General features: G+C 38.1%; 1 protein-coding gene across 1 annotated transcript; it reads left to right on the top strand.

The window, feature by feature from the left end:
• Positions 1 to 1,363: 1,363 nt before the first annotated feature.
• LOC111872554 (mismatch repair endonuclease PMS2) lies at positions 1,364 to 25,033 on the top strand. Its single transcript, XM_023866590.2, has 14 exons — positions 1,364 to 1,574; positions 1,704 to 1,863; positions 3,952 to 4,157; positions 6,766 to 6,905; positions 8,832 to 8,940; positions 9,169 to 9,369; positions 12,393 to 12,557; positions 16,152 to 16,404; positions 18,429 to 19,108; positions 19,831 to 19,979; positions 20,275 to 20,375; positions 21,584 to 21,681; positions 24,208 to 24,357; positions 24,454 to 25,033. Exons 1-14 carry the CDS (start codon positions 1,491 to 1,493, stop codon positions 24,517 to 24,519), a joined length of 2,562 nt encoding a protein of 853 aa, XP_023722358.1. The 5' UTR covers positions 1,364 to 1,490; the 3' UTR covers positions 24,520 to 25,033.
• The last annotated feature ends 57 nt before the right edge of the window (positions 25,034 to 25,090 follow it).

Raw genomic sequence — 25,090 nt, 5'->3', positions numbered from 1 at the left:
TGGACACAATGTTAAATCTGTTTAGGCTTGCTTTAAGACTGGTGTTGCCTGTTCTCATACGGTTTATTGACACGAAGTCACGGAGGCTCATTTTTATCATGCGGAACCACTGTGACAGGTCATTCCTGTTGTACCATTCAAAGTTGCTTTCTCCTCTGTCCCTTTCATCAAAGTTTTGACTTTTTTGTGGAAAAAATTATTCCAAATGTACAAAAAAGGCCTAGACATTCCCATCCGGCCTTCTGTAGCACATTCTTATATACATCTTAATATATTATAGCGATCTCCCCGCGATTCTTAATATAGACTCTAACTTAAATCTGAGAGTATGCTGTTACTTGTAATAATCTTTCCAATTATTTTTTTTACTTTTCTTACATAGCTTTTTTATATAAATATAGGAATGTTGTTTACGAAGTAAGACTGACAGATATGAACTCTGATGAGGCAAGTGGACAAGTGAATTTTCATAATTAATGTAGGAGTGTGAAAGGGGGTATGATTCCTTCAATTATTTTTTTCACAGAGGGCTGATGAACCCATGTCACTCTAATCTTAACCATGATTCATGACACAGGTAAACAATTTTCCACAAATTCTGATTAAGTGCATGCTCAAACTGCTGGCCATTGTTCAAATATTCAGCTTTACCTAATATTATGATTTTGCATATCCTGAAGTTATAAAACTATGTCACTTACTAAGGGCCTGAAAATTTTATTCTTCGACATCAGCTCCGTTATTTATCACTTCCATAAGTTCACTGCCATATTCTTTCATGCGAACCTCAATAACAGTTGCCCCTGCATCCAAACTATTTTCCACCAGTTCTTTCACTGCTGTTGCCAAACTGAGGACAACCCGATGGAAGGATATAACAATAAATGCTTACGTTACCACAGGTTTCAGTACATTAGGTAGAATATTGTGTCAAGTTAATGAGTGAAAAGTGAGTTCGAAAATGCAGAGTTCTAACCTGACCAGAGCAGATTTGATGTACATCTTTATTTACGGCTTCAGTCCTAGTTTCTTTCTCTTCTGGAGGTGAAAGTTCTATTTACGCAGTTTAATGTGACCATTAAACAATTAGGAACCGACAAAATTGTTCATAAAATTGAATATAAATACTTTATCGTTTAAACACAACTTGCGATAAAACATAACCTATAATTTATATCATTACTTCGGATTCCCGCCCCAAACATTGCGATAATCAGTAGCATTTGTTCATTTGGCGTACTTTACATTCCCTGTTCTGTCAGAAAATTTAGTGAACTGTAGACATCTATTGGGAATATATGGAACTTCAGATGCTCCAGATGAAACAAATGCTACTGAATAGCCTGTTGTTTGGCGCGGGAATTTGAAGTACTGATATATATTATAGGTTATGTTGTTTCGAAAGTTGTGTTTGAACGATTACGTATATTATTCAATTTTATGAAAATTGTCGGTTCCTAATTATTTAATGATCACATTAAGCTGCGTAAATGGAACTTTCATCTCCAGAAGTGAAAGAAACTAGGATTGAAGCCATAAATAAAGATGTTGTACATCAAATCTGCTCGGGTCAGGTTAGAACTTTGCATTTCCGAATTTGTATTTTCGAACTCACTTTTCACTCATTAACTTGACGCAGTATTTTACTTAATATACTGAAACCTGTGGTAATGTAAGCAGTAATTGTTATATCCTTCCATCAGGTTGTCCTCAGTTTGGCAACAGCAGTGAAAGAACTGGTGGAAAATAGTTTGGATGCAGGGGCAACTGTTATTGAGGTTCGCATGAAAGAATATGGCAGTGAACTTGTGGAAGTAATAGACAATGGAGCTGGTATCGAAGAAGAAAATTTTCAGGCCCTTAGTAAGTGACATATTTTTATAACTTCAGGATATGCAAAGACATAATATTAGTTTGATTTGTTTTGAACTTAGGTTGTTTTGGTTCAATATCAATGTGAGTATGGACATTATTTCTTTTATAATGCTTTTGTCCATGTGACTATCCTTAAGTAGTTTATGGGTTACAAGAAGTGTATCACTGATTGGGATATTAACGTATAGGTCCTTAATATCCAATGTTAGTAGTTTATGATTTGCGTTTAGTTTTAAGTTCCTTATGTTTTCTGCAAAATGTATTGTGTTAGTGATGTTGTACTCGTATTTTAATTTTAGGTGTTCGTTTATTCTTTGATGTATGCATTTAGCTAGTTTATGTGTGGGTGCATTAGTGTTGTTTATTACTGGTCTAATTGGGGCCTCTTGTTTGTGAATTTTAATTTTTTAATATTAGGTAAAGCTGAATATTTGAATAGTGGCCGGCAGTTTGAGCTTGCACTTAATCGGAATTTGTGGAAAAGAGTTTACCTGTTTCATGAATCATGGTTAAGATTAGAGCGATTGGAATCCATACTTCCTTTCATGCTCCTACATTAATTATGAAAATTTACTTGTCCACTTGCCTCATCAGATTTTATATTCATTCGTTCATTTATTTACAGTTCTACAAAATCCATGGAGGTGTCTGCCTCAGATGTAGAACAAGTCAGCAATACAATATAACATATGAATATACATACATAATCAGATAGTCATCATCATCAAAATTTTAAATACTCAATACAACAGGACTACTGTACAATACATTCCATATATCAAAATGACATAAAATTACATACATGATCAAGAGACCACCAAGACTCTTAATATAGTCATATAAAATCTAATTTCTTAATATATAATACACCTATATCACAACAGTAATAGTACCTTTTTCCTGTGTATTTTATTCCATAGACCGTTGCATCCTAGCAATAGGCAACAGTGTTTATTTAAATATACATGAGGGATCAATCTTTATTCCAGCAGTAGTACTCTTCAGCAGTGTAAAAGGAATCGGTGATAAGAAACTTCTTTAATGTCAGTTTAAATCCAGGGATGTCATAAGATAATTGTTTAAGCTCTGGAGGGAGGTGGTTATAAAGTTTGATACCAGAATACCATTCACCTTTCTGAAATATCGTTAAGTTTACCACTGGAAGATGCAAGTCATGATTAAATCTGGTATTACGTTTGTGGACATCAGAGTTTGTTACATAGCGATCTCTATTCTTGACAACCAACATAAGTAAGGAAATTATATATTGCGATTGAAGTGGCAGTACATGTAACTCCTTAAATAAATTACGGCACGAGTCCACATTACAAGAATTGGTAATAATTCTTATTATTCTTTTCTGTATTTGAAATATGATTTTTTATTATCATTATCTAATTACCAGAATTATTTTTCTAAGGAAAGTTTGAATATTTTTTTTAATTAAAGGTATAGAATTTTCTTGATATCAGTTTTTAAATTGATCATTAATTAGCTTCTCTCAAAATTTTCCAAGCAACATAGCCTATAGAGCGTGGTCTTCTGGGTTTTGACATCATTTTGTCTGGTATTTGAATACCAGTATATTGGAGGAAACTGTTCCTCCATCATCTGGGTTGAAGTGAGTGAAGTTTGGATGTCCTGAAGGGTACTGAAGATGAAGGCAGCAGATTAATTTGTACCACTCACCAGATTTCACATTATCATAACCCAGAAGAGCACAGTCTAAATTATCACTGATGTTAAAAATTCAAATCCCAACATAATCCATTTTCTATGTAATTGCTTCAAATTTCTGTGCAAAGATTGTCAGTGGCAATTGTTCATTTGAAGTTGAATTTTCTAGTCCCCCCTGCATCTGTAGCAAATTCTTTCTGAGAATTTATACACAGTGGACAGTATAACTGGTAGATTCTCTGCCTTTTAAAGCTCTTTGCCATCTAGTTTACATATGCTGAAACATTATTTTTATCAATTAAGCAATTTGTTTGTAAGTTGAGTGTGCACCCTTATGCCTCAGGTATAAACTAGTATTACAGTTTAGACACTATAATAACAATTCTTTCTTTATTTAAGCTCTTAAGCACCATACTTCAAAACTGAGGGAATTTTCTGACCTAGTGTCAGTGAAAACATTTGGTTTCCGTGGTGAAGCACTTAGTTCACTATGTGCTCTCAGTGAAATGGCAGTTGTCACCCGCCACTCTTCCGCTTCATGTGGAACAAGATTAGAATTTGATTGCAGAGGACAAATTATAAAGAAGCAACCTTGTGCCAGACAAGTGAGTGTGATTAACATTTGATGATGTTTTTATTTTTATGAATTTGGTTGCCTTTGCAGCAAGTACTTGATTGAGTCTTAGAGAGGAATATCTGTCCATACAGTAGGCTCCCATTATACTGCGGCTTTGATCATGTACCCCAGTAGAATTCCATGTTTTATATCTTATATATTTCTGTGAAATATTTTAGTTACTGTATAAGAGTGTATTGCAACATTCCATGCTATAGTATGTATGTATTCTAGTCACTGCATAAGTACTATACACAAAATAACAGGGATTCTAAAATCATATAAGGGTAAATTTTACTTATATCATGGGTACTGAATCTGTCCCCAGCATACACTTTATATCAAGGGTCTGTATTTGGTTATGGACAATGTACAGTTGCTATTTTACTATTCTAATAATATCACCATTTTAACACTGACAGCAGTCCTTCAGTATATTTTCAATAAGACTACTGATTTAATACAATGTCCTTTAGGCAAGTTCCTCAAATATTAAAAAAAAAGAACTTTGAGGTTCATAACAAGTTGAGATTCAACTAGAAATAATATAGTGTCGGTTAGTTTTTTACAGTCTCACATGTAACACTATGTTCTATAAAATTTATTAAAAGTGATTCATTTTTAAAGGTTATCACTATGTGTTTTGACCAATGTGGTCATTATCAGGTGTTAAAATTACTGGGCAAGGAAACTGCTGTATTCTGTTTCGTTGCTTATGTTGTTAATATATAAGTCCCCTCAATGCACATGTGTGTTTGAGTTGGTGTGTTGTGCTGCGTGTCTTGTTTTTGAGTGCACTTGAACACAACAGGAGAGAATATAACCCATCAACTCAAACACACATGCACATCAAGGGGACTTCTACTACTATGTCCAAAAAGTATCCGACCTTGGGCCGGGAAAAAAAAAGTTCTGTATCTGGGTGGTTACAATACCTAATCGCCTTCAAAGTAGGCCCCTTGTGACTCCACACACTTAGCCCAGAGGTCCTTCCATTGCTGGAAGCAATTCTGGAAGGCTTCTTTTGGAATGGCGTGCAGCTGCGCCGTCGCGTTCTGTATGATGTCCTCACGGCTGTCAAAAACGGCAGCCTTTTAGCAGTGTCTTCAATCTCGGGAACAGCCAGAAATCACAAGGAGCTATGTCAGGAGAGAAGGGAGCCTGGCGAACCTGTGGAATGCCGTGCTTGGCCAGGAAACCCTGGATCAGGTGTGATGAATGAGCTGGGGCATTGTCATGCTGCAGCTGCTAGTTGCGTGCTTCCCACAGCTCTGGTCTCTTGCACCGAACTGCATCATGAAGATGGCGGAGGACTTCTTGGTAGTACTCCTTATTGACAGTTTGACCTAGTGGTGCATATTCATGAAGCACAACATCCCAGTAATCGAAAAAAACAGTCAGTATCACCTGCACATTGCTCCAAACCTATCGTGTTTTTTTTTGGACCTCGGGGTTGTTGGATGCTTCCATTGCGATGTCTGGACCTTGGTTTCCAGGTCATATCCGTACACCCACGACTCGTCACCAGTGATCACAGTCTTCAGGAACTCAGGATCCCTGTTGGTGAACTCCAGCATGTCCTGCGTGACCTCAAGACGGAGTTGTTGCTGCTCCGGTGGAAGCAGCTTGGGCACAAATTTTTCCGCCACTCTTCACATGCCCAAATCCTCAGTTAAAATTGTGTTTGCAGAACTTCTGCTGATCCCAACCTCATCAGCAACTTCACGGATGGCCAAACGACGGTCCTCCATGATCAGTGTCCGCACTTTTCCAATGACATCAGCATTGACGGTCTCCTGGAACGCTGCTCACTGTCCGCCGACATACGACCATGTTTAAAGCGGTTGAACCACTCTTTAATTTGAGTGACCCACATTACATCATCGCCGAAAGCCTGCTGAATTTTGCAAATTGTTTCCGCTTGGGTATCCCCAAGTTTCTGACAAACTTAATGCAGTATTGCTGCTCCAAGCGTTCTGTCATCTTGAGCAAAACAAGAATGCGACGAACACGTGTTACACCACTTCGCTATCTGGCAGCCACAGACGCATCCGGCAGTGTTGCGAGTCAGCAAAAAATCACGCTTGCGCATGAAAGTCCCTTGTACCACTACGCTCAGTTTCCCCACCCCTTTGGCCATTACTTACAGCGGAAAAAAGTAAAGTCGGATACTTTTTGGACGTACGGTATACTGAAAGAGTAGACAGCAGTTTCCTTGCCCAGTAATTTTAACAACTGATGATGACCACATTGGTCTAACTTTTAATAAATTTTATAGAAAATAGTGTTGCATGTGAGACTGTAAAAAACTAATCGTCACTAAATGAAAAGTGCAACAGAATGCTACCATATAATATTAGGAAACAATATAAGTTCTGCATGTAATATAGGTAAAATATTTGTAATTTTGTAATTATCATACTGTCGTGTGTAGTATAGTGAGACATATGTTTACATTCCTGACAGTTTACTGCACTGACGTGAAATGAAATTTTAGTGTCTAGTAATATTTCTTCACTCTTTCTGAAGTAAAAGTACTTGTTACATTACTTTCATTTTAGAAAACGTTAATTCTATATTTCATTGTTCCTCTCCAGGTTGGTACTACAGTATCCCTTCAGAATCTTTTCGGGTCCTTACCTGTGAGGCAGAAGGAATTTCATCGCAATTTACGTCGAGAGTTTGCAAAAATGACACAGCTATTGTATGCTTACTGTCTAGTCTGCATAGGCATCAAGTATGATATTTATTCAAGTAACATAACATTCTTAGAGATTAGAGTCTAAGATAGTCTACAAGGCATTTTCCCCATAAATATTACTGCCTTTGCAAGAACCAGTACAATGTCTGTCTGTATAATGTTTTTTTATTGCACCTGGGAAACTTCATAAACAGAAAATTCCTGTGTAATTTCAAAATAAATCCCTTGGCGAAGTTCTATGCTTGCTAGCCTATATCCATCAATGTCTGTGTCAATAAAAATGTATGGTTATTGTTGTTGTTGTTGTTGTTGTTGTTGTTGTTGTTGTTATTGTTATTATTATTATTATTATTACTATTATTAGAGGGGGTGGGTTTCCCCATGCACTTAGACTAGTTATTGGTCCATTGTGCGTCCCCCTTTAATTTCTACTGTTGCCATACCCTACCGGTACTGGTGCGTACTATCAGCCCCATTCAGCCAATGAGGTCGGCCCTCGGTACCTGATATTTCCTCCATCTACCAGAGGCATTGGAAACTACTTGGGCGGGAAACTTGTTGCCTAATTTTGCTCAGAGGTCTCCTAGAGACATGAGGATCTTTTACGTGCCGTAAATCTGTGACACGGGACCCACGGCTTAAAGTCCCTCCTGGAGGACTTGTTCCCTGAATTTTTCCGCCCTTAAAAATTCCATGACCTCCAATGGGTTTGAACACATGTACCTTGAGTCATGACGTGGGAATGTTACCCCTAGACTATGGAGGCCCCTAAAATGTATGGTTAAGTATTATAATGAAGTCCAGTACAATATCATGCCATGTTGTTTCCAACAGCACCCTAAAATGTCAAGTTGTAAAAATGTTCCAACTTCAGCGTTGACAAATAAAACCTACAGGTAAGGATCCATGTGTAGTGCTTCAGGGAGGGAGATGGGTTGTTACTTGAGGTCAGTGGTGTAACTGGTGACATTCCAAATCCAGACAGTTAAATGGCCTGCTTCTGGGAAGAGCACTCATTTGAAAACGGAAACATTACCAAGAACTGGCTGCTTACAGCAACAGGTAAAATTCAAATTAAAGTAAATGGGAGAAAGGAACAGGTGAAAGTTTTAAATTGTTGAAGACTCTGAGATGTGTCAGCTAGTTGGATATGGCAAGTGAATACCAAGTACTGAAACAGGATGTTGAATTTGAGATCTTCACAGCAGTGAATATGAAGAGTATGGTCTTCTGGGTTGTAACGCCTTGTAGTCCAGAGAGAGCCCACTGTTTCTGAATAACATATTACCTCCATCTTCAATATAAAAGAATAAGACAATCAAGAAACCAGCTGATATGAGCTGGCTCTCTCCAAATTACATGGTCTTACAACCCACAAGACTGCACTCTTAATGTAACTGCAGCTGATGGAGTTAATAAGGAGTAAGGAGATGGACATGACAAACTTTACATGGAGAACTGTTCATACCTCACCCAAAAACAATTTCAGTTTATTTCCATCCGTGCATTAGTGGTAGACAAAGAGTGACCCCTAACAGGTACTCTCACATTCATTTTTTTTTCCTGAAGGTTGAAATATAAATGCATCAGCAGGTGTTCAAATTTGATTTTGTGTACCAGCGCGTACCAACTAAGGAATAAGCTGGGTATATGTATTTATACAACACTGAACCTTCATTATCTTTTACCATAATCAGTCTGGTACTTATGTCTCAAAACCTTGCTTGCGAATCAAACCCATTCTTTGATTTATAGTTTAAGTCTTAAAATCTCAAATGACACACATTGAAAAAATTCCTATGATCTCCCCACCGATATGAATGCTAGAACATTGTTAATTTTGGCGAATAAAATCAGTTTTGTTAGAGTATAAGGCCTTGATGCTTCAGTTACGTATTTACATCTCTACAGAATTTTATAAGATGCAGTGCAAGATAACTGCTGTTACAATTGTTTTTGCAGGATCTCATGCACTAATCGAACTAAGAAAGGGGGTCACACTCCTGTGCTCTCAACCCAGGGAAGTGAAACAGTCCGTGACAACATTGCCTGCATCTTTGGGTCTAAACAGGTCTCTGTTACACAATGTAATGTATTCCTAGTCATGGTAATTTATGTGTATTATCCTGGTGGCAACATTATTTGTTCAGTAACCCATTCATAATACAGTGCCAGTAGTGGGAGGGGGGACAAAAAATCCATTTTCTTTTAAACATAAATGCATGTATATGATTTCCTATTTGCTCTCATGCATGATATATTTGTTAAATTTTACCAGCAATTCATACTTTCTTATAAGGTACAAAGTTTGATGGAGTTTCTACAGAAGATGCCAGATGAAACAGCGCTACAAGAATATGGAATATGTGAAGGGTCAGCATCCACTGAATACCCATTCCAGCTTGAAGGCTGCATATCATCATGTGCCCATGGTCAAGGTCGGAGTGCCGCTGACAGGCAGTTCTTTTATGTCAATTCTCGGCCTTGTGAGCCAACAAAGGTGAAGCCCACAATTCTTGTTTTGTTATACCTCATATAATAAATCTTCACATGGCAAAAAAACTGAGTTTTTTGGAATTGTTTATGACTTCATGTAGAAATTTTGTATTGTAACTTGTAAATATCTAGAATTTTCTGGGGTGTATGTGGAAAATTTCTTGAAGAAATTTTACTGTATTTGGATTTCTCAATTTAAAACTTCTTTGCTCTGCAATTAGCCAACTGTTGAATCAGAGATGAGGTCAAGGATGTGATAATGTGCTGCCTGGTCAAGACTATCACACACCTCAGGCAGAATTATGATGAATATGGAACACAAATGTAAGGTTGATTGGCAGAGGAAAACTGAAGATGCTCAAACAAAACCTGTTTTCTTCTTCATCCACCATGAACCCTACATGAAGTCACCCAAGATTGAACCTGGGTTTCTGCAGTGAGAAGCCAGTGTTTAACCACGCATTATATGGGAACTATAGTGGAGTTGGGCAAAGAATTCTCATGGATTTTCCTGTGAACTGTCTACCCTCACTTCTTTGCACTCCTCTTACTGTACTCAAGTGGCTGGATTATTCATTCTACACTAGCATTAGGTGAGAGGCACCAGCAGGGTTCTATGATGGTAGAGTGGGGAACAGCTCTCCCCTCATACCAGTTCATAACTTCACTGCATATAAAAATTCTTTGGTTAGCTTAATTCTGTAATTTACTGTCCCAAGTCTCTACTCCTAGGCTAATTAAGATAATGCAGTTTTATGAGGGAATCTTAAAAACAGTGAGGTTCCCCTTATTAATCCTGAATATGAGTGTATTTCTTATACAGTAATCCCTCATCTTATGAACACTTGATTTATGAATTTTCGCTATAGCAAACAACTTGCATTCATAAGTTTGGTGACTTTTACATGTGATTTAATAGGAATGTCAATTTGATTTATGAATTTTCACCTTGACAAACAGTTTTCATGGAACTAATTACTTCTATAAATTGGGGGATTTTTTTTTTCCTTGGCACTACAGCCCCAGTCGGCCTAGGCCTACGAGTACCTCTATGAACTTCTCCGTTCACTTCAGTTTTTCTAGATCTTAGACATATGGTAGGACTCTTTGGACGGGTGATCAGCTCGTCACAAGGCCTCTACCTGTACACAAACATAGTAAAACGCACACAAACATCCATGCCCTGAGTGGGATTCGAACCCACGATCCCGGCTTCCGAGTGAGCGAAGACAGTGCACGCCTTAGACCACTCAGCTACCGTGACCAGCATAAATTAGGGGATACCCAACATTATCAGGAGGTCACTTGGGTGTCAACAAGACCCTCAGTAAGGTCTGGCAAGGGTACTCCTGACTCCAGATAAGAAATGGTGTTGAGAAGTGGTGCCAACAGTGTGAGACCTGTGCAGCCAGTCGCAGCCCTCCAATCAGGAATCGGACAAATGCATCAGCACAATTTCAGGACCCCACATTTGAAAGGATAGCCATCAGTGTAGCAGGGCCCTTCCCACAGAGAGACCAAGGAAACCTATACCTCCTGATCACTACAGATTATTTTAAGAAGTGGCTGGAAGCCTACAACATTCCCAATCAAGAGGCTTCGACAGTGGTGGAAGCGCTAATTACCAACTTCTTCTGCCACCTCGGAGTACTGCGGGAGTTACATAGTGACAAGGGCTGTAACCTCGAGTTTTGTCTGATACAGGAGGTTTTGCAATATCTGGGAGTGAGCAAGATTTACACTACACCCCTGCACCTGCAGTCGAATGGCATGGTCAAGCACTACATCAAAATGGTCGCAGAGTGCCTACAAAAGGTCGCTGCATGGCACCAGAGGGACTGGGCACAAGATTACTCATCTTCCTCCTTATTTAAAGGGCATCCACTGACAACACTATAGGCTTAGCCTAGTGTTTGGAAGGGAAATCCAACAGCCCTGCAACTTGCTGTCCGGGGCACTCCCCAAGAAAGAATGGCCCACAATCGAACATGCAGCAAATTTAATGGGTCATCTACATGACATCCACAATTATGCCCACCAACACCTGAAGCTGGTCAGTGACCGAATGAAAACTCTTTATGACAGACTCGCCAACTGCATGGGCTACCGCAAGGGTGACAGAATGTGGCTCTATCACCAAAACTGCATGAAGGGGAGATCACCCAAGCTCCAAACCTCATGGGAGATCCCATATAAGGTGGTCATCCTGATAAATGATGTGGTTTCAGAGAGCTGCTCTGGATGAGTTGCCTTAAGGAGGGAGCAGAGGGAGAGGTTGGAGAGTAAACACCTCAAAAAACCAAGCCATGATGAGGAAGGTGAGAGCAACCACGGGCGTCACAAGCACAGCCCTCAGGAAAAAAGAAATGGAAGTATGGCCGCCGGCCATTTGGGTTGAGTAGCCTTAGGGAGCGAGCAATGTCTTGTTTACAGCTGTTGCTATGCAATGACTGCGAGACACGCGAACAAACAACAGTGTTATGCAAACCGTTTCTAGGCAACAGATTGGTAACATGTTCCTGTAGCAACGAATATGCATGCAACATTAAAGGAACATTGTTTTTTATGTGGTCCATGCCGAGATGTTATGAGCATGACAGTTTGAAATGAGTGCAGTTGTGGGATATTTGCTGGACAGTAACAACATGAGCACAGAAGCTGAAGAATCTCCATTATTGAGAGCAGTTACCAAGCAATGTCTAGTGAAGACAAAGCAGGCTGAAGAAGACTTAGCATGTCGTGATTTGTAAAGTGTGGAAATCATCGATAGTGTTATAGTTATTTGTAGTTACGACTTGTAAATCCATACCCCATCTATAGTCACACCTAAATTGTGACATTATCAATACATATTTCAACCTTAATGTTCATCAGTAGGCTACTATGCATGTACTGTAACAAATGCTGATCTTCTGTCACTTATACTATATGTATATATTTTACAGTTGGTCAGTATGTCCAATAAGTTATTGTTTACAGACTGAAATGCATAAAAACTGAAAATCTTTCCATTTTTTGTACTCTTAGGTCATTAAAATAATAAATGAAGTGTACCATCAGTTCAACCAGCATCAGTATCCATTTGTATTCCTTAATTTGAAGATGGCATGCAACACTGTTGACGTGAATGTCACACCTGACAAGAGAAAAGTTTTTATGGATCATGAGAAGCTTCTCATTGCAACCTTTAAGGTAAGTATAAGGTCATCATCATCATCATCCTTCTTTCCTGTATTAGGCCTACTGAGACCTGTTAACTTGATATTACAAAATGGATTACTTCATCATTTCAGATGTATTTCTAAACTTCTTTGCCCTTTTGGTTGACATTTTAAAGTCTTTTGCAATCCAATTAGATATCATCATGTCAATGTAGCCTTTCCAGTTTCCAAGTTCTGTTATTTCTTGAATTTATAGTTCTTTCATGATCTCATTTGTTTTATGGTCCAAAAGGGCATATCCAAAAGTTTTCTTGCAACCCACTGGTCATGTTAACAATCTAATCTTGTAAAACAACTGTTTGGTTATGCATGGCATACTGGCAAACTGAAGGACACATACCAATGTGTTAATCTCTGAAGGCTTGAATGAAAGCTATAGTCATCCTATTTATACCTATGAATTAGAGGAACTTGAAAAAGACCTTCCCAAGCAAAATGTAAATAAATTAAAGTTAAGGTAAGGTTTTCCTATATTTTATTATGTAATTAAGCACTTTGCCATGAAGGTATATTACATGTGGAGGTATAGCTCCACCATTCTTAACTTCGGCGCTAGATGGAGTTGAGTGGTCAGCTTCACACTCTTGCTGCTTTACTCCTGGGGATAGGGCCCTGGTAACCATTGGATTGGAGGCTGGGTGGGCCCCAGAGCTGGTCTGGAAGCTATGGAGAGAAGAAAAATTTCTTGCCCCTGCCAGGAATCAAACCCTGGTTGCCCAGCCTGTAGCCTAGTTGCTGTACCAATTGAGCTGTCCTGACAACTCAGAATGTAAATGAATAAATGTTAATTTAGAAAGTGAAGAAACGATAAGCTGTTGCTTCTGCCCTGACAATCTTACCTCATACTTCAAGTACAAGAATAAATGCTATCTAAGATGGGGGAGTGGACAAAAATACTTACACATTTTTTTTTTGTGGTTTATTTAATGATACTTTAAGTTGCTCAGATCATGTAGCATTTAATGATCAGATGATTAGTGAATACTGAATTGGAAAGGATGTGGAAGGAACTGGTCATGGCCTACTTTGAGGTACTATCCCAGCAGGTGCCTAAACAGACTCAGGAAAACCATGAAAACTTTTATTTATGATAGCCAGTCTCTGTAAATAAATGTAGAGATAAAAGAAAAGTGAAGCTATCCCTGCAACAGGCTGTGAAGGTCCGTACGGTTGTGAGACATTGAGGTTCCCACATCTTCTATATAGTCAGCTCACAGATGGTGGTGAGATTGCGAGCCTTATGCAGCAGCCGCCCTTTTACCCAATATGACAGATCCCTGATTCTCATTTTTCTCAGAGGCTGCTATTACTGAATATTTCTCCTGGGGCCAATCAGAATATTTCAGAAGATGAAACCTATTCCTAAAGGCTTAGTTGTACACCTGTGATTCGAGATACCTTAATCATTATGCATATTATAGTACATAATTAGTAATGTCTTTGCTCTGACCATGATGTGATTGTTCATTTAGACTTACCATTAAAGTATGTCACAGTTTCAATGTTTCCTTTTCTCATGGATAAGCATCAGGATAATCAACTAATGTAGTACCATGCCTAATGGCTCCATCAAATATCACATTTCATTACAAGTNGGATGTGGAAGGAGCTGGTCATGGCCTACTTTGAGGTACTATCCCAGCAGGTGCCTAAACAGACTCAGGAAAACCATGAAAACTTTTATTTATGATAGCCAGTCTCTGTAAATAAATGTAGAGATAAAAGAAAAGTGAAGCTATCCCTGCAACAGGCTGTGAAGGTCCGTACGGTTGTGAGACATTGAGGTTCCCACATCTTCTATATAGTCAGCTCACAGATGGTGGTGAGATTGCGAGCCTTATGCAGCAGCCGCCCTTTTACCCAATATGACAGATCCCTGATTCTCATTTTTCTCAGAGGCTGCTATTACTGAATATTTCTCCTGGGGCCAATCAGAATATTTCAGAAGATGAAACCTATTCCTAAAGGCTTAGTTGTACACCTGTGATTCGAGATACCTTAATCATTATGCATATTATAGTACATAATTAGTAATGTCTTTGCTCTGACCATGATGTGATTGTTCATTTAGACTTACCATTAAAGTATGTCACACTTTCAGTGGTTCCTTTTCTCATGGATAAACATCAGGATAAATCAACTAATGTAGTACCATGCCTAACGGCTCCATCAAATATCACATTTCATTGCAAGCAAACAAATGCTATGAATTACTGTTTAGGTGATCATAAAAGTAACTATAAATTGGAAAGCCAATTTGTTTTTTTTATCAATACTTTTGTGGGGTTTAATGTAGTTTTGTCATTACTCCAATGACAACCCACTTCTTCGGAACAGTTTGTTGGTCCTGAAAAGGACCGTGGTTGCTGAGATGCTTGACCGGTGAGGTAGTGCGGTGTGCGCCGATAGGGAGAGAGGTTAGTTGCGGACTGGACTGGCCGCAGTGTGGCCGTTGCTTGATCGCGGTGTGGCAGATGGTGGAGGTTGTTTGATCGCAGCGCGGCAGCTGCTGGTGAAAGGCTGGTCGTTGAGCGCGGTCGTACGAGTGATGAGGCAGTGGCTACACCACATACCCAGTGGGTCGGACAGGGACACGACCACCGGTGAGTCCAGGCGAGGTGCCCCAGTGAGTCGGGTGTGAAAGAGCCGGAGGGCCGAAGCAGTCGTGCCTGGCGCAGCCTGCCGATGCCTCCGAAGACCGAGCACTGGCGACGAAGCCTGCTGGCTGATGTTGCTTGAGTGTGGCTTGCTCGTAGACTGAAGTCAAACTGATGCTGCCTGTTTCGGGCTGCTCCTTTTTATACACTGCTCGGTGGGCGGAGCGAAACTTGAAATTGAGGAGGATGAATTTGCAGGGCGCANATAAGCATCAGGATAATCAACTAATGTAGTACCATGCCTAATGGCTCCATCAAATATCACATTTCATTACAAGTAAACAAATGCTATGAATTACTGTTTAGGTGATCATAAAAGTAACTATAAATTGGAAAGCCAATTTGTTTTTTTTATCAATACTTTCATGCTCCCTTTTCACACAGAAAAACTTCTACAGTGATGTCAATTAAAAAAATAGCATTACTGGACATTCTGCATGCTTATATATAAAACAAAGCCCTATTAGAATTTCCTGGTAATCTCCAAAATTTCATCATTGTTTAGATGAAATATGGTATGGAAAGTCTAAATTTTAAATGGTAAAGAAATATTAAATTTGACCCATATTTTATATATGGACATAAATGCTGACTGTATTCTTTTGAATTCAAATGAAAGAAAAAGTTTAAAATAAAGGTTATGGAGCTTAATAGAGTAAATATTTTATAATCTGGTGACCCTTTTTTGATTATTCTTCTTTTGAGAATTTTATACAATTTGATCTTAGTATAGGGAATGATGTTGTGAGTGCACTATTTCCACCCTTATTAAGTAGGGACTTAAATGATGAAACTTATAAAGCAAAGCTTTTACCAGTAATTCTCCTTGAATGTATACACGCTATTAGTTATAATTTAGTAGACACTCTGATAGTAGCATATTTCTTAATCTTAACTGTTTTGAACAGGCTTCCCTCTTTCACCTGTATGAAACAATTCCTTCCACTTTTAATTTTCAAAATATTTCTTCTGGCCCTGTTCCTTGTTCTCTTCCCTCCCCAAAAGCAACAGCAGCAGGAAATCTTGAAGATATGTTTAAGCAGTGGAGCCATTCTCCTGTGTATAATAATCCAGAATCTCCTACATCAGCGCAAGGAAAAGGAAAAGGAGTCAAGAGAACTTTAGGTCCCACAGGAAAGGAAGGAAGTGGTAAATCAAAATGTAAGTGACCAAGTTTTCAATTACAAATTTGGGTATAAATACTAACCAGCTCCATGGAGCAGAACCCTTCTTAAAAAGACAAAGTCACTCAGCTAGTCAAGGCACTTCTTGTCTTTCATAAAACCCAAAGCTCATTACCATGGCCACAAGAACCCAGACTTTATCTGAAGTAGATGAATCCAGTCAAATTCTCACATTTTAATTCTTTACAATCCATCTTAATAATACTCTCCCATCTATATCTAGCCCTTCTTATGGGTCTCTTCCCTTCTGATTTCCTAGCTAAATTTTTGTATGCACTTCTGATTTCTCCCGTGCATACTACATGTACTGTACATCTCATCCTTCGTCATATTGTCACACTACTAATTTAAACAAAGAATGGCAGGAGAATGAAACTGGTGAAATGATATAAAATAAAATAAAGGATAATGGAAACCCCATAGTTATACTCAGGGTTGATGCAGGACTAACCGTGGTCTGAGGCAACGTGAAATTCTGCAGCCCCCTGCTGAATTAAAAACTCAATAACTTCTCAAAATGAAGAATGCCGTCATCTGGGATGCGGGTCTTGTGTAAACCAACGTATCAGAGGAACACACCTTCAGGACAGAAGATGGAGGTGATATGTTCCTCTGAAACATCAGTTTACACAAGACTCGCACAGCGCCACATCCCAGGAAACGGCATTCTTCATAGTGACTGCTGTAAAAACCGCAAATCTTACAACTTCTCCAAACTTCATCACAATAACTTGAAATTCTCAGACATTGACAAGAACTGTCACTAGTGTCATAATTCTTAAAACAGTTTTATTTACATTGTTGAATAACATGTTTAGACTACTGTCAATTAATGGGCACAATAAGAAAGAAAATTGGACATTAATTTTCATTTAAAAAAAGAGGTTTTGAAGTGTGCCACTTCTGTTAGCCACTTGGTTCGCCTATACTGTTGTGATGGCCATAGTTACATTACACTATCATGCATTCAAAGTATGTTAGGGAGCAGGTTCCTTTACTCTAGGCCCAGAAAAAAAAGGACAGCTCAGTTTATTGGAAGTATGATGAGGCAAAAAACAAAGCATTACTTCATGAAATTTAACTCTGCATGTAATACATAAAGAAACGACAATAAGATCAAGGAACATATTTATAGAAGAAATATACTTGAAACGTTGTGTGTGACCTTCTGACACCATACAGTCTCATAAGTGGTTACTAACACTGCCCTGAAGATTGCAGCAAATTCCTCCAAAATGCTGTTAACTAGCTACCAGACTACACGGTATCATAAGACCACAATCTAATTCTTCATCACTGTGAGAACATCAGATCTCACCTAAACATTGCTTCAGGCATTGTTACATCAGTATCCTGCTTCTTTCTCTATTTTTATCCCTCTCTCTCTTCATGTCTTTGTTCCCCATCTCAATTCATATATAATTTTTACTTATATCTTTATATATTCATGTATCAAACATGCAACTCCAGATTATGTAAATTTTAAATGTGTGTTTGCATTTTGTCTAAAAATAAGACATCCTGTTAATTTCAAATCAGAACAGGAAGTTTGGTATCCAGTGTGTAAATCATTACAGAGGCAGAAGATTCAGGTGTTTTAAAAATTAAAACATTCAGTATACACAAAAAACAATAAACATGACTATTATTTTGGACACTGTAGCTTTCTTGAGTATTTTTAAGTTCAGTATTTCAGAAACTGGACCCTAGTTCTATTTCTGTCCCTTATACCTGACAAGAGAAACAGATCCAGTTTCCAAAATGTTGTGTTTAAAAAAAATCAATATGAAGGGCAGTGTCCAAAATAAGAGTCATGTTTAGTGTCACATGCCATTATGTGAAACATTTAAACTTAGTTTAACCTAAAAAGAAGTTTTATCATTGGCATGTTAAGAAATCCATTCACTGAGAATTTTACTTTCTTCTTGCTATAGTTTTACTATTTTTTTTTTATTCAGTGATTGAATAACACAGATTACATCAATAAATTTGTTTTTGCAGTGCACTGCATCAACCACTTTTTCTCATCGAGTATAAAGGAAGGAATAAAAAATACATTAATAAAAACCCAAGTTCCTCTTGATAGTATATCAAATATGGAAGAAACTTGGAATATGTCACAGGATGGAAAAGGGCTTGAAAGTGCTAAAGTAGATGATACCGAAGTTATTACTGATACACAGGAATTTCTGAATTCACATGAAGGAACTGATATTGAACATAATAAGAAATATGCAGACCATGATGTTGCTACAGATAAATATAACGAGACAAACAAAAATGACATTTTTATTACCCATGAAGACATCAACCGAGAAACAGCAGAAGAGTCAGTAGTGACTACAAAAACTTCTGGAGGTAGAGAAGATGTGGATATTATCGATATGGTGAAGAAGAACAGTAAAGATGAAGAAACCAGCCAGTCATATGACACTGGCAACATACAGACAGTTATGGTAAAACTTGATGGTGAGAAAATTGATGACTTAAGTCAGAAAACTGTTCATATGTCAGTCAGCATTGAGAGCATCAAAAAGAAAATTGAAGAACAGAAGAAGCACAATACAAACAGAAATAAACATCAGGTGTCAGTTAAGTTTCGTGCTGAAATTGATCCAGCAAAGAATCAGTCTGCAGAACTTGAACTGCGTAAAGAGATCTCACAAGATATGTTTTCTAAGGTGAGTAATGATATGTTTCTATATGGCATGACATTAATACAAATTATTAATATTATCTGGAGATGAATGGGTATTCCACAGTTACATTTCAGTGTATGCTTATGTTGAATAATACTAATTTCATCAGAGTCCTTCAAGTAGTCAAAATCTGTTGTTAAGTCAACATAGAATACCATCAAAGTTTATCACTTTTATTTAATTTTCATTGAGCAGATGCTTCTAATTACCCAATATGTTTCATTCTTTATTAATTAGACAATTTTCAGGGATTCTTTTTACAAAGATTAAAAGAAAACTTCACACAAGTATTATATTATCATGTAGTACAAGTGACTAGATAGGGTTTTGGATCGGATATTGACTGCTTATATACACAACTCTGAATTACAAGCAATTACAGCACCATCGCTAATCTCCACAATTCATAAATCACCACAGCACAAGGTAAGTCCTTTCCAGCCCTCAGTGTCTTCACTATTTATTTCCTGGTAATGGTTTTTAACAATGGCTATTCCTCTGCTTGCAGCCTTAAGTCCTCTCTGAATGGCAGCTGCTTTCCAATATCAGTACATATTTGTGAATATTTGCTGCAAATTCTTTTATCTTACTCAGTACTGCATTTGGTCTCAGGAAATGTTTCCCTATTGCTGACTGTTGGTGTCCCAGACATCCGACAGGATTTGCCTTAAAACAGATGTAATGAAAATTGAATTTCTTGACAGATGGAAATACTGGGCCAATTTAACTTGGGATTCATTATTACACGTCTCGGATCTGATCTTTTCATTATTGACCAACATGCAACAGACGAGAAATATAATTTTGAGATGCTGCAGCTCAATACTGTACTGCAAAACCAGAGGCTCGTTAAGTAAGTACTTTTTTTTTAACTAATAGTGTATTATTGTAACAATAGTAACACCCTTTGAGAATTTAATGGGAAGTTTCATTTGTTATAACAGCTCTTTCACTATTAACTTCCCCTGTGTTCTCCTATATTCCTTTTCAGGCCCACAGTATTGAATACATTTCACATGCCCACATTAAAATATTGCCATTCCTCATAGAATACACATGGTAGATTGAAACAAAAGACTGCATGCCGATTTACACGCAGTCAAAAGAATGGTATGAAATATGATTTGTTTCTTTCTTAAATGTTCCAGGCCTCAGAAACTTGAATTAACAGCAGTGAATGAGAGTATTCTCATAGAAAATGAAGAAATATTTAATAAAAATGGATTTGATTTCATCATTGATGAAAAAGGTAAGTCTGAAATGAGTATACTCATTGCATGGAAAACTCAAGACAAAAGCTGTTTACCCTACAGTCCTTTATAGTAGGAACAGCACAAGCACTTCATATTTTGGTCTTCTAGGTTATGACACTGTGTAGTAGTCTCATAGTTAATACCAAGATTTCATAAGCAAACATTGCTTCTGTTTTCAAGATGAAATGCTGGTACCTACCAGATCATAACATACAGTCATAATGAAGAAGACCATAATATGAATCTTCACTGCCATGAAAATCTCAGATCTTACACAAGTATAAGCAATGCTGAAGAACACAGTTTTCAAATGAAACCTGTTCATGGATTGTTCTGGGTGAAGGAAAAGAGGTGATTTAAAATAGTTCCCTTGGGTGTTCATACACATATCCCACTGATTCATCAGCTGATGGATCCCCCTCACAAAGACCTCCCTGGGCTGCTGCTAGAATCACTGCACCACATATCCCAGCAGTGCCACAAACGGGTTTCGTTTGAACAACCAATATCATGTAAACCTTAACATCCATGGAATAGATGAGCAATACATAGTGTTTTTAAAGAAAACCCGTAGAGAAGAAGAGACCACTTTAGAAACATGGGACATTAAAATGTAATTTGAAGAAACAGAGTATGAGGGTTTGCAGTGGATTCATCTGGCTTAAGAGACCCTAGTGACGTAGGGTAAAGGTAAAGTTGTTCCTCTGCTTACTTAATTAATTAAGCACAACGCCGTGACATGTGGGGGAATGGAGGTACGGCTCAATCATTTTTGACCTCGGCACTAGATGGGAGTGGTCAGCTTCATGCCCTTGCTACTTTACCCACAGGGAAACAGCCACTGGTACCTATTGCACAGGAGGCTGGGTGGGCCCGAGCTGGGCTGAACATTATGGAGAAAGGGAAAAATCTTTCCTCCCCCTGGGAATTGAACCCAAGTACTCCAGCCTGTTGCTATACCAACTGAGCTATCCCAGCTCCTTTCTCATTAGTGGGGTCTAGAGTATTTGGTAATGGGCCTTCATATTCCATAAAATGTACTGAATTCTTGACCAGGTGACTGACTGTACCCTGTCAAGGGCTGTGTTCCATGGAGTTTGCTGTAAATTAAAATTACCCAGGCGGGAAACTGTATGACATTCTGGATCTGTGTATTTTTAATGTTCTAACAGAATGCAGTGATACATGTTAATTCTTATTCCAGCTGAACCGACAAAACGAGTACAACTGACTTCAATTCCTGTCAGCAAAAACTGGCAGTTTGGAAAGGAAGATATTGATGAACTACTGTTTATGCTACAGGTAAATATATCTATTTAGCATATATCCTAAGAAATTATTTTTAAAATTGCAGTCTAACATATGTAGGTAAGTCAGTAAGTAAGTTACAAATGGATATAGAACTTAAATAAGAATACTGATTTGAAAAATGCTTCTATTTCTCAACATAATCTCCCTGTACATTGAGGCACTTGTCCCATCATTTCACAAGCCCCTGGAAACCAGCAGCATAAAATTATTTGGGCTGCTGTTGGAACCATCCAATGACAAGGATCATGAAGGCATACTGCTCACCACATTCCAGCCTCAAGGACAAACTGTAAATGCCAACTCCTACTGTAACATCCTCAGAAAACTTCATAAGGCCATTCAATGGAAGCGACCAGGACTCTCACCAATGGCGTGTTGCTCTTGCATGACAACGCGCGTCCCCATACTGCCAACAAGATAGATGAGACGCTGCAAAATTTCAAGTGGGAAGTCCTTGAGTAACCTCCGTATAGCCCCAACCTTGCTCCAAGCAACTTCCATTTGTTTGGCCCTCTTAAACATCATCTTATGGCTGAACATTTTCCTGACGATGAAGCTGTAGAAAGGGAAGTCACCGCCTGGTTCTCACAGCAGCCCAAAGAATTTTATGCTGCTGGTTTTCAGGGGCTTGTGAAATGATGGGACAAGTGCCTAAATGTACAGGGAGATTATGCTGAGAAATAAAACCATTTTTCAAATCAGTACTCTAATTTTTCAAGTTCTATATCCATTTGTAACTTACTTATTGACTTACTCTTGTACATTCAGGATCATAAATACATGAATATTGAAACACTGGTATGTAAAACTATGCAGGTATACAAGAATTTTCTTTGGGTTCAGAGAGACATGTCACATGCAGTTGTTTCTTTCCAAAAACTTGTCAGCCAGTACTTTCTCATTCATTTTTATTCTCTGCATTGAAACATACAACATGACTGCAGATTGAAGACTTTTGACAAGTTTGCTGCTGTGCATCAACTGTTTTCTGGTATGGGTATTGGCTGTGAAGTTCTCTGAGTATCTGAATTCCATTTTCCATATTTCAGTGTCATGAAGTTGTACCTTAATCAAAGTATCATAATCACATGCACTGCTGAACTTGAACTTGAGTTATGAAATATAGTTAACAGACATATGGGTATGTGAAGCAGTAAAGGACAATGTTACATTTACCATAAGCATCTGATGATGGATGTCAGTACCTGATCACTGAAATTCTTATAATACTGAACTCCATAATCATGGAATTCATACAATATATTGAAAATATTTATGTATATAATGAACTGGATGAGAGATTATAAACATCTTTTCTTAAATTGTTTTATCATTATTCAGCATAACTTATGCATGTCTGTGCACATAAATGAAGGGATGTTAACTGTTTGCTTCTTGTGACATAGTAAAACATAGTAAAATTAAAAGAACTATGCTCCTTTGGACATAGTAATGTTTCATTTAAAAATTGAATACCTGGACAAGAATTGGGCTCACATCACTGCAGACTGGTGTTCTAAATGGAACTGACAAAGACTTCATTAGACACATGTCCGAAAACAAAGGCAGGCAGGCACCTTCTGTACTGGAGAGTATAGTCTTCTTGGTTGTAACACTGTGTAGTTTGGAGAAAGACCAATATTTTTGAGCAAAATCTTCAGAAGCCCTGCTTGCCATCTTCTTTGACTGGTTTCTTGCTTGACCTACTCTTCGACCTTGAAGACACAGGCAAAATTTCCAAAATGTTAGGCTTTCTCTGACACTATGTTACAACCCAAAAGACTACAGTCACTGCTTCGAGAACCTTAAGTCCAATGTATTTTCTACTGACTAGGTAAACATTTTCTAACATGCAGATAAAAGTAAAATTTTCCCCTGTGTTTAGTTGAGCATTAAACCATAAAGACATAGGAGAGGAATGGAGGTAAAATCTGCACATTAATCTTAGCACTAGATGAATATTAGTGGGCATTTCTGTGTCCCCAGGGAAAGATCTGCCAGTACCCACTGGATATTGGTTAAGGAGCTAGGTGGACTCCAGAATGTGTGTGAACACTAATAACTCTGTGGCCTGTAGTCTGCAAGCGAACTATACCGATGAGAGACCGCTGCTTGTCAGCAAAGTTAGGGCCAACTTTTGCAGATAGAGGGTGTCACGTGGTCAGAACAATGGATCCCCATGGCTGTTATTCTCGGTTTTCTAGACTGGAGCCGCTATTTCCTTGAAACAGCTCCTCAGTTATCCTCACAAGGCTGAGTGGACCCCTTTCCAGACCCACTACTTCTCAGAAAATCTAGTAGCACCAGGAATCAAACCCAGGACCTCTGGATCTGTAGGCAGGAACTCTGACCCCTAGACCACAGAGGCAGTCAGTGTGTGAACACTATGAAGGGAAAAATCTCTTTGTCACTGCCAGCAATTGAACCCCAGTTCACTGGTTGTCCAGACCAAAACAGCAACCCCAGAAATATTAGTTCATACTAAAACACCATAATCAGCATGAAGTGACTTTTCAGGATGCCCCACATACTATGTGCCGGCCATCGAGAGTTAGGGCAATGTTTGCATCCAGGGCCTGTCGTAAATCTGTCATGATTGGGACAGCTTTAAGCAAAGCAGATATGAGGCGTCTGATTGACCATATGGGAGAGATTGAACAACCATGGGTATGTGTAATGTAAAGCTTACGAATAAACCTATCAAGCCTAATATGACTGTTACATGATAGTACAATATTTCATTAATGTATTTCTAATTTTCAGAACTGTCCACACGGTCGACCAACTATGAGACATCTTGTGAACTTGGACCTTATTCATAATGGATAACTCTTCATGGTGTTTAATTTTTCACGATATCATTGTCTGTAATATCTGTATACTAATCTCAATGTAAATGCCTAATTTCTGCAAATCACTTACCGACTCCTACAATAAGTATCACACGAACTGAAGACATCTTCTGGGATAAATAAAACAAAATTAGGTAAAAATAATGATACCTATATTTTATAATCTCCATATATAAAAGGCTATGGATTCCAGTGACACAACATACAAACACTAGAAGGCTCTCAAGAAAAGACATTTTCCTGTTCTAGGTAATGTGTGAGAATTCTGTATCCCCTGTAATGAAAGTACACACTATAATTTTACTTCTCAAAACAGTTAAGTTTATTTACAATGTATGACAACAAAAAGAGAACTTGAAACTTGTATATGTACAATTATAAATTTAACACTGATTACAAAACAACTTTTCTTCCTTTAACCTTTATCGGACGAACATCATCATATGATGTCGTTAAAAGTTAGGGCAGCTGGCCGAACGTCATCATATGATGTCGCGGATTCCACGCGTGTAAGGTTTTTTTTAATATTATATTAAAAATATAAATTG

This window comes from Cryptotermes secundus, unplaced genomic scaffold (assembly GCF_002891405.2).
Source record: "Cryptotermes secundus unplaced genomic scaffold, Csec_1.0 scaffold871, whole genome shotgun sequence".
In the NCBI taxonomy this organism is placed as follows: domain Eukaryota; kingdom Metazoa; phylum Arthropoda; class Insecta; order Blattodea; family Kalotermitidae; genus Cryptotermes; species Cryptotermes secundus.
Note: the sequence above shows the minus strand (reverse complement) of the source record. Positions and strands in the feature narration are given on the sequence as shown.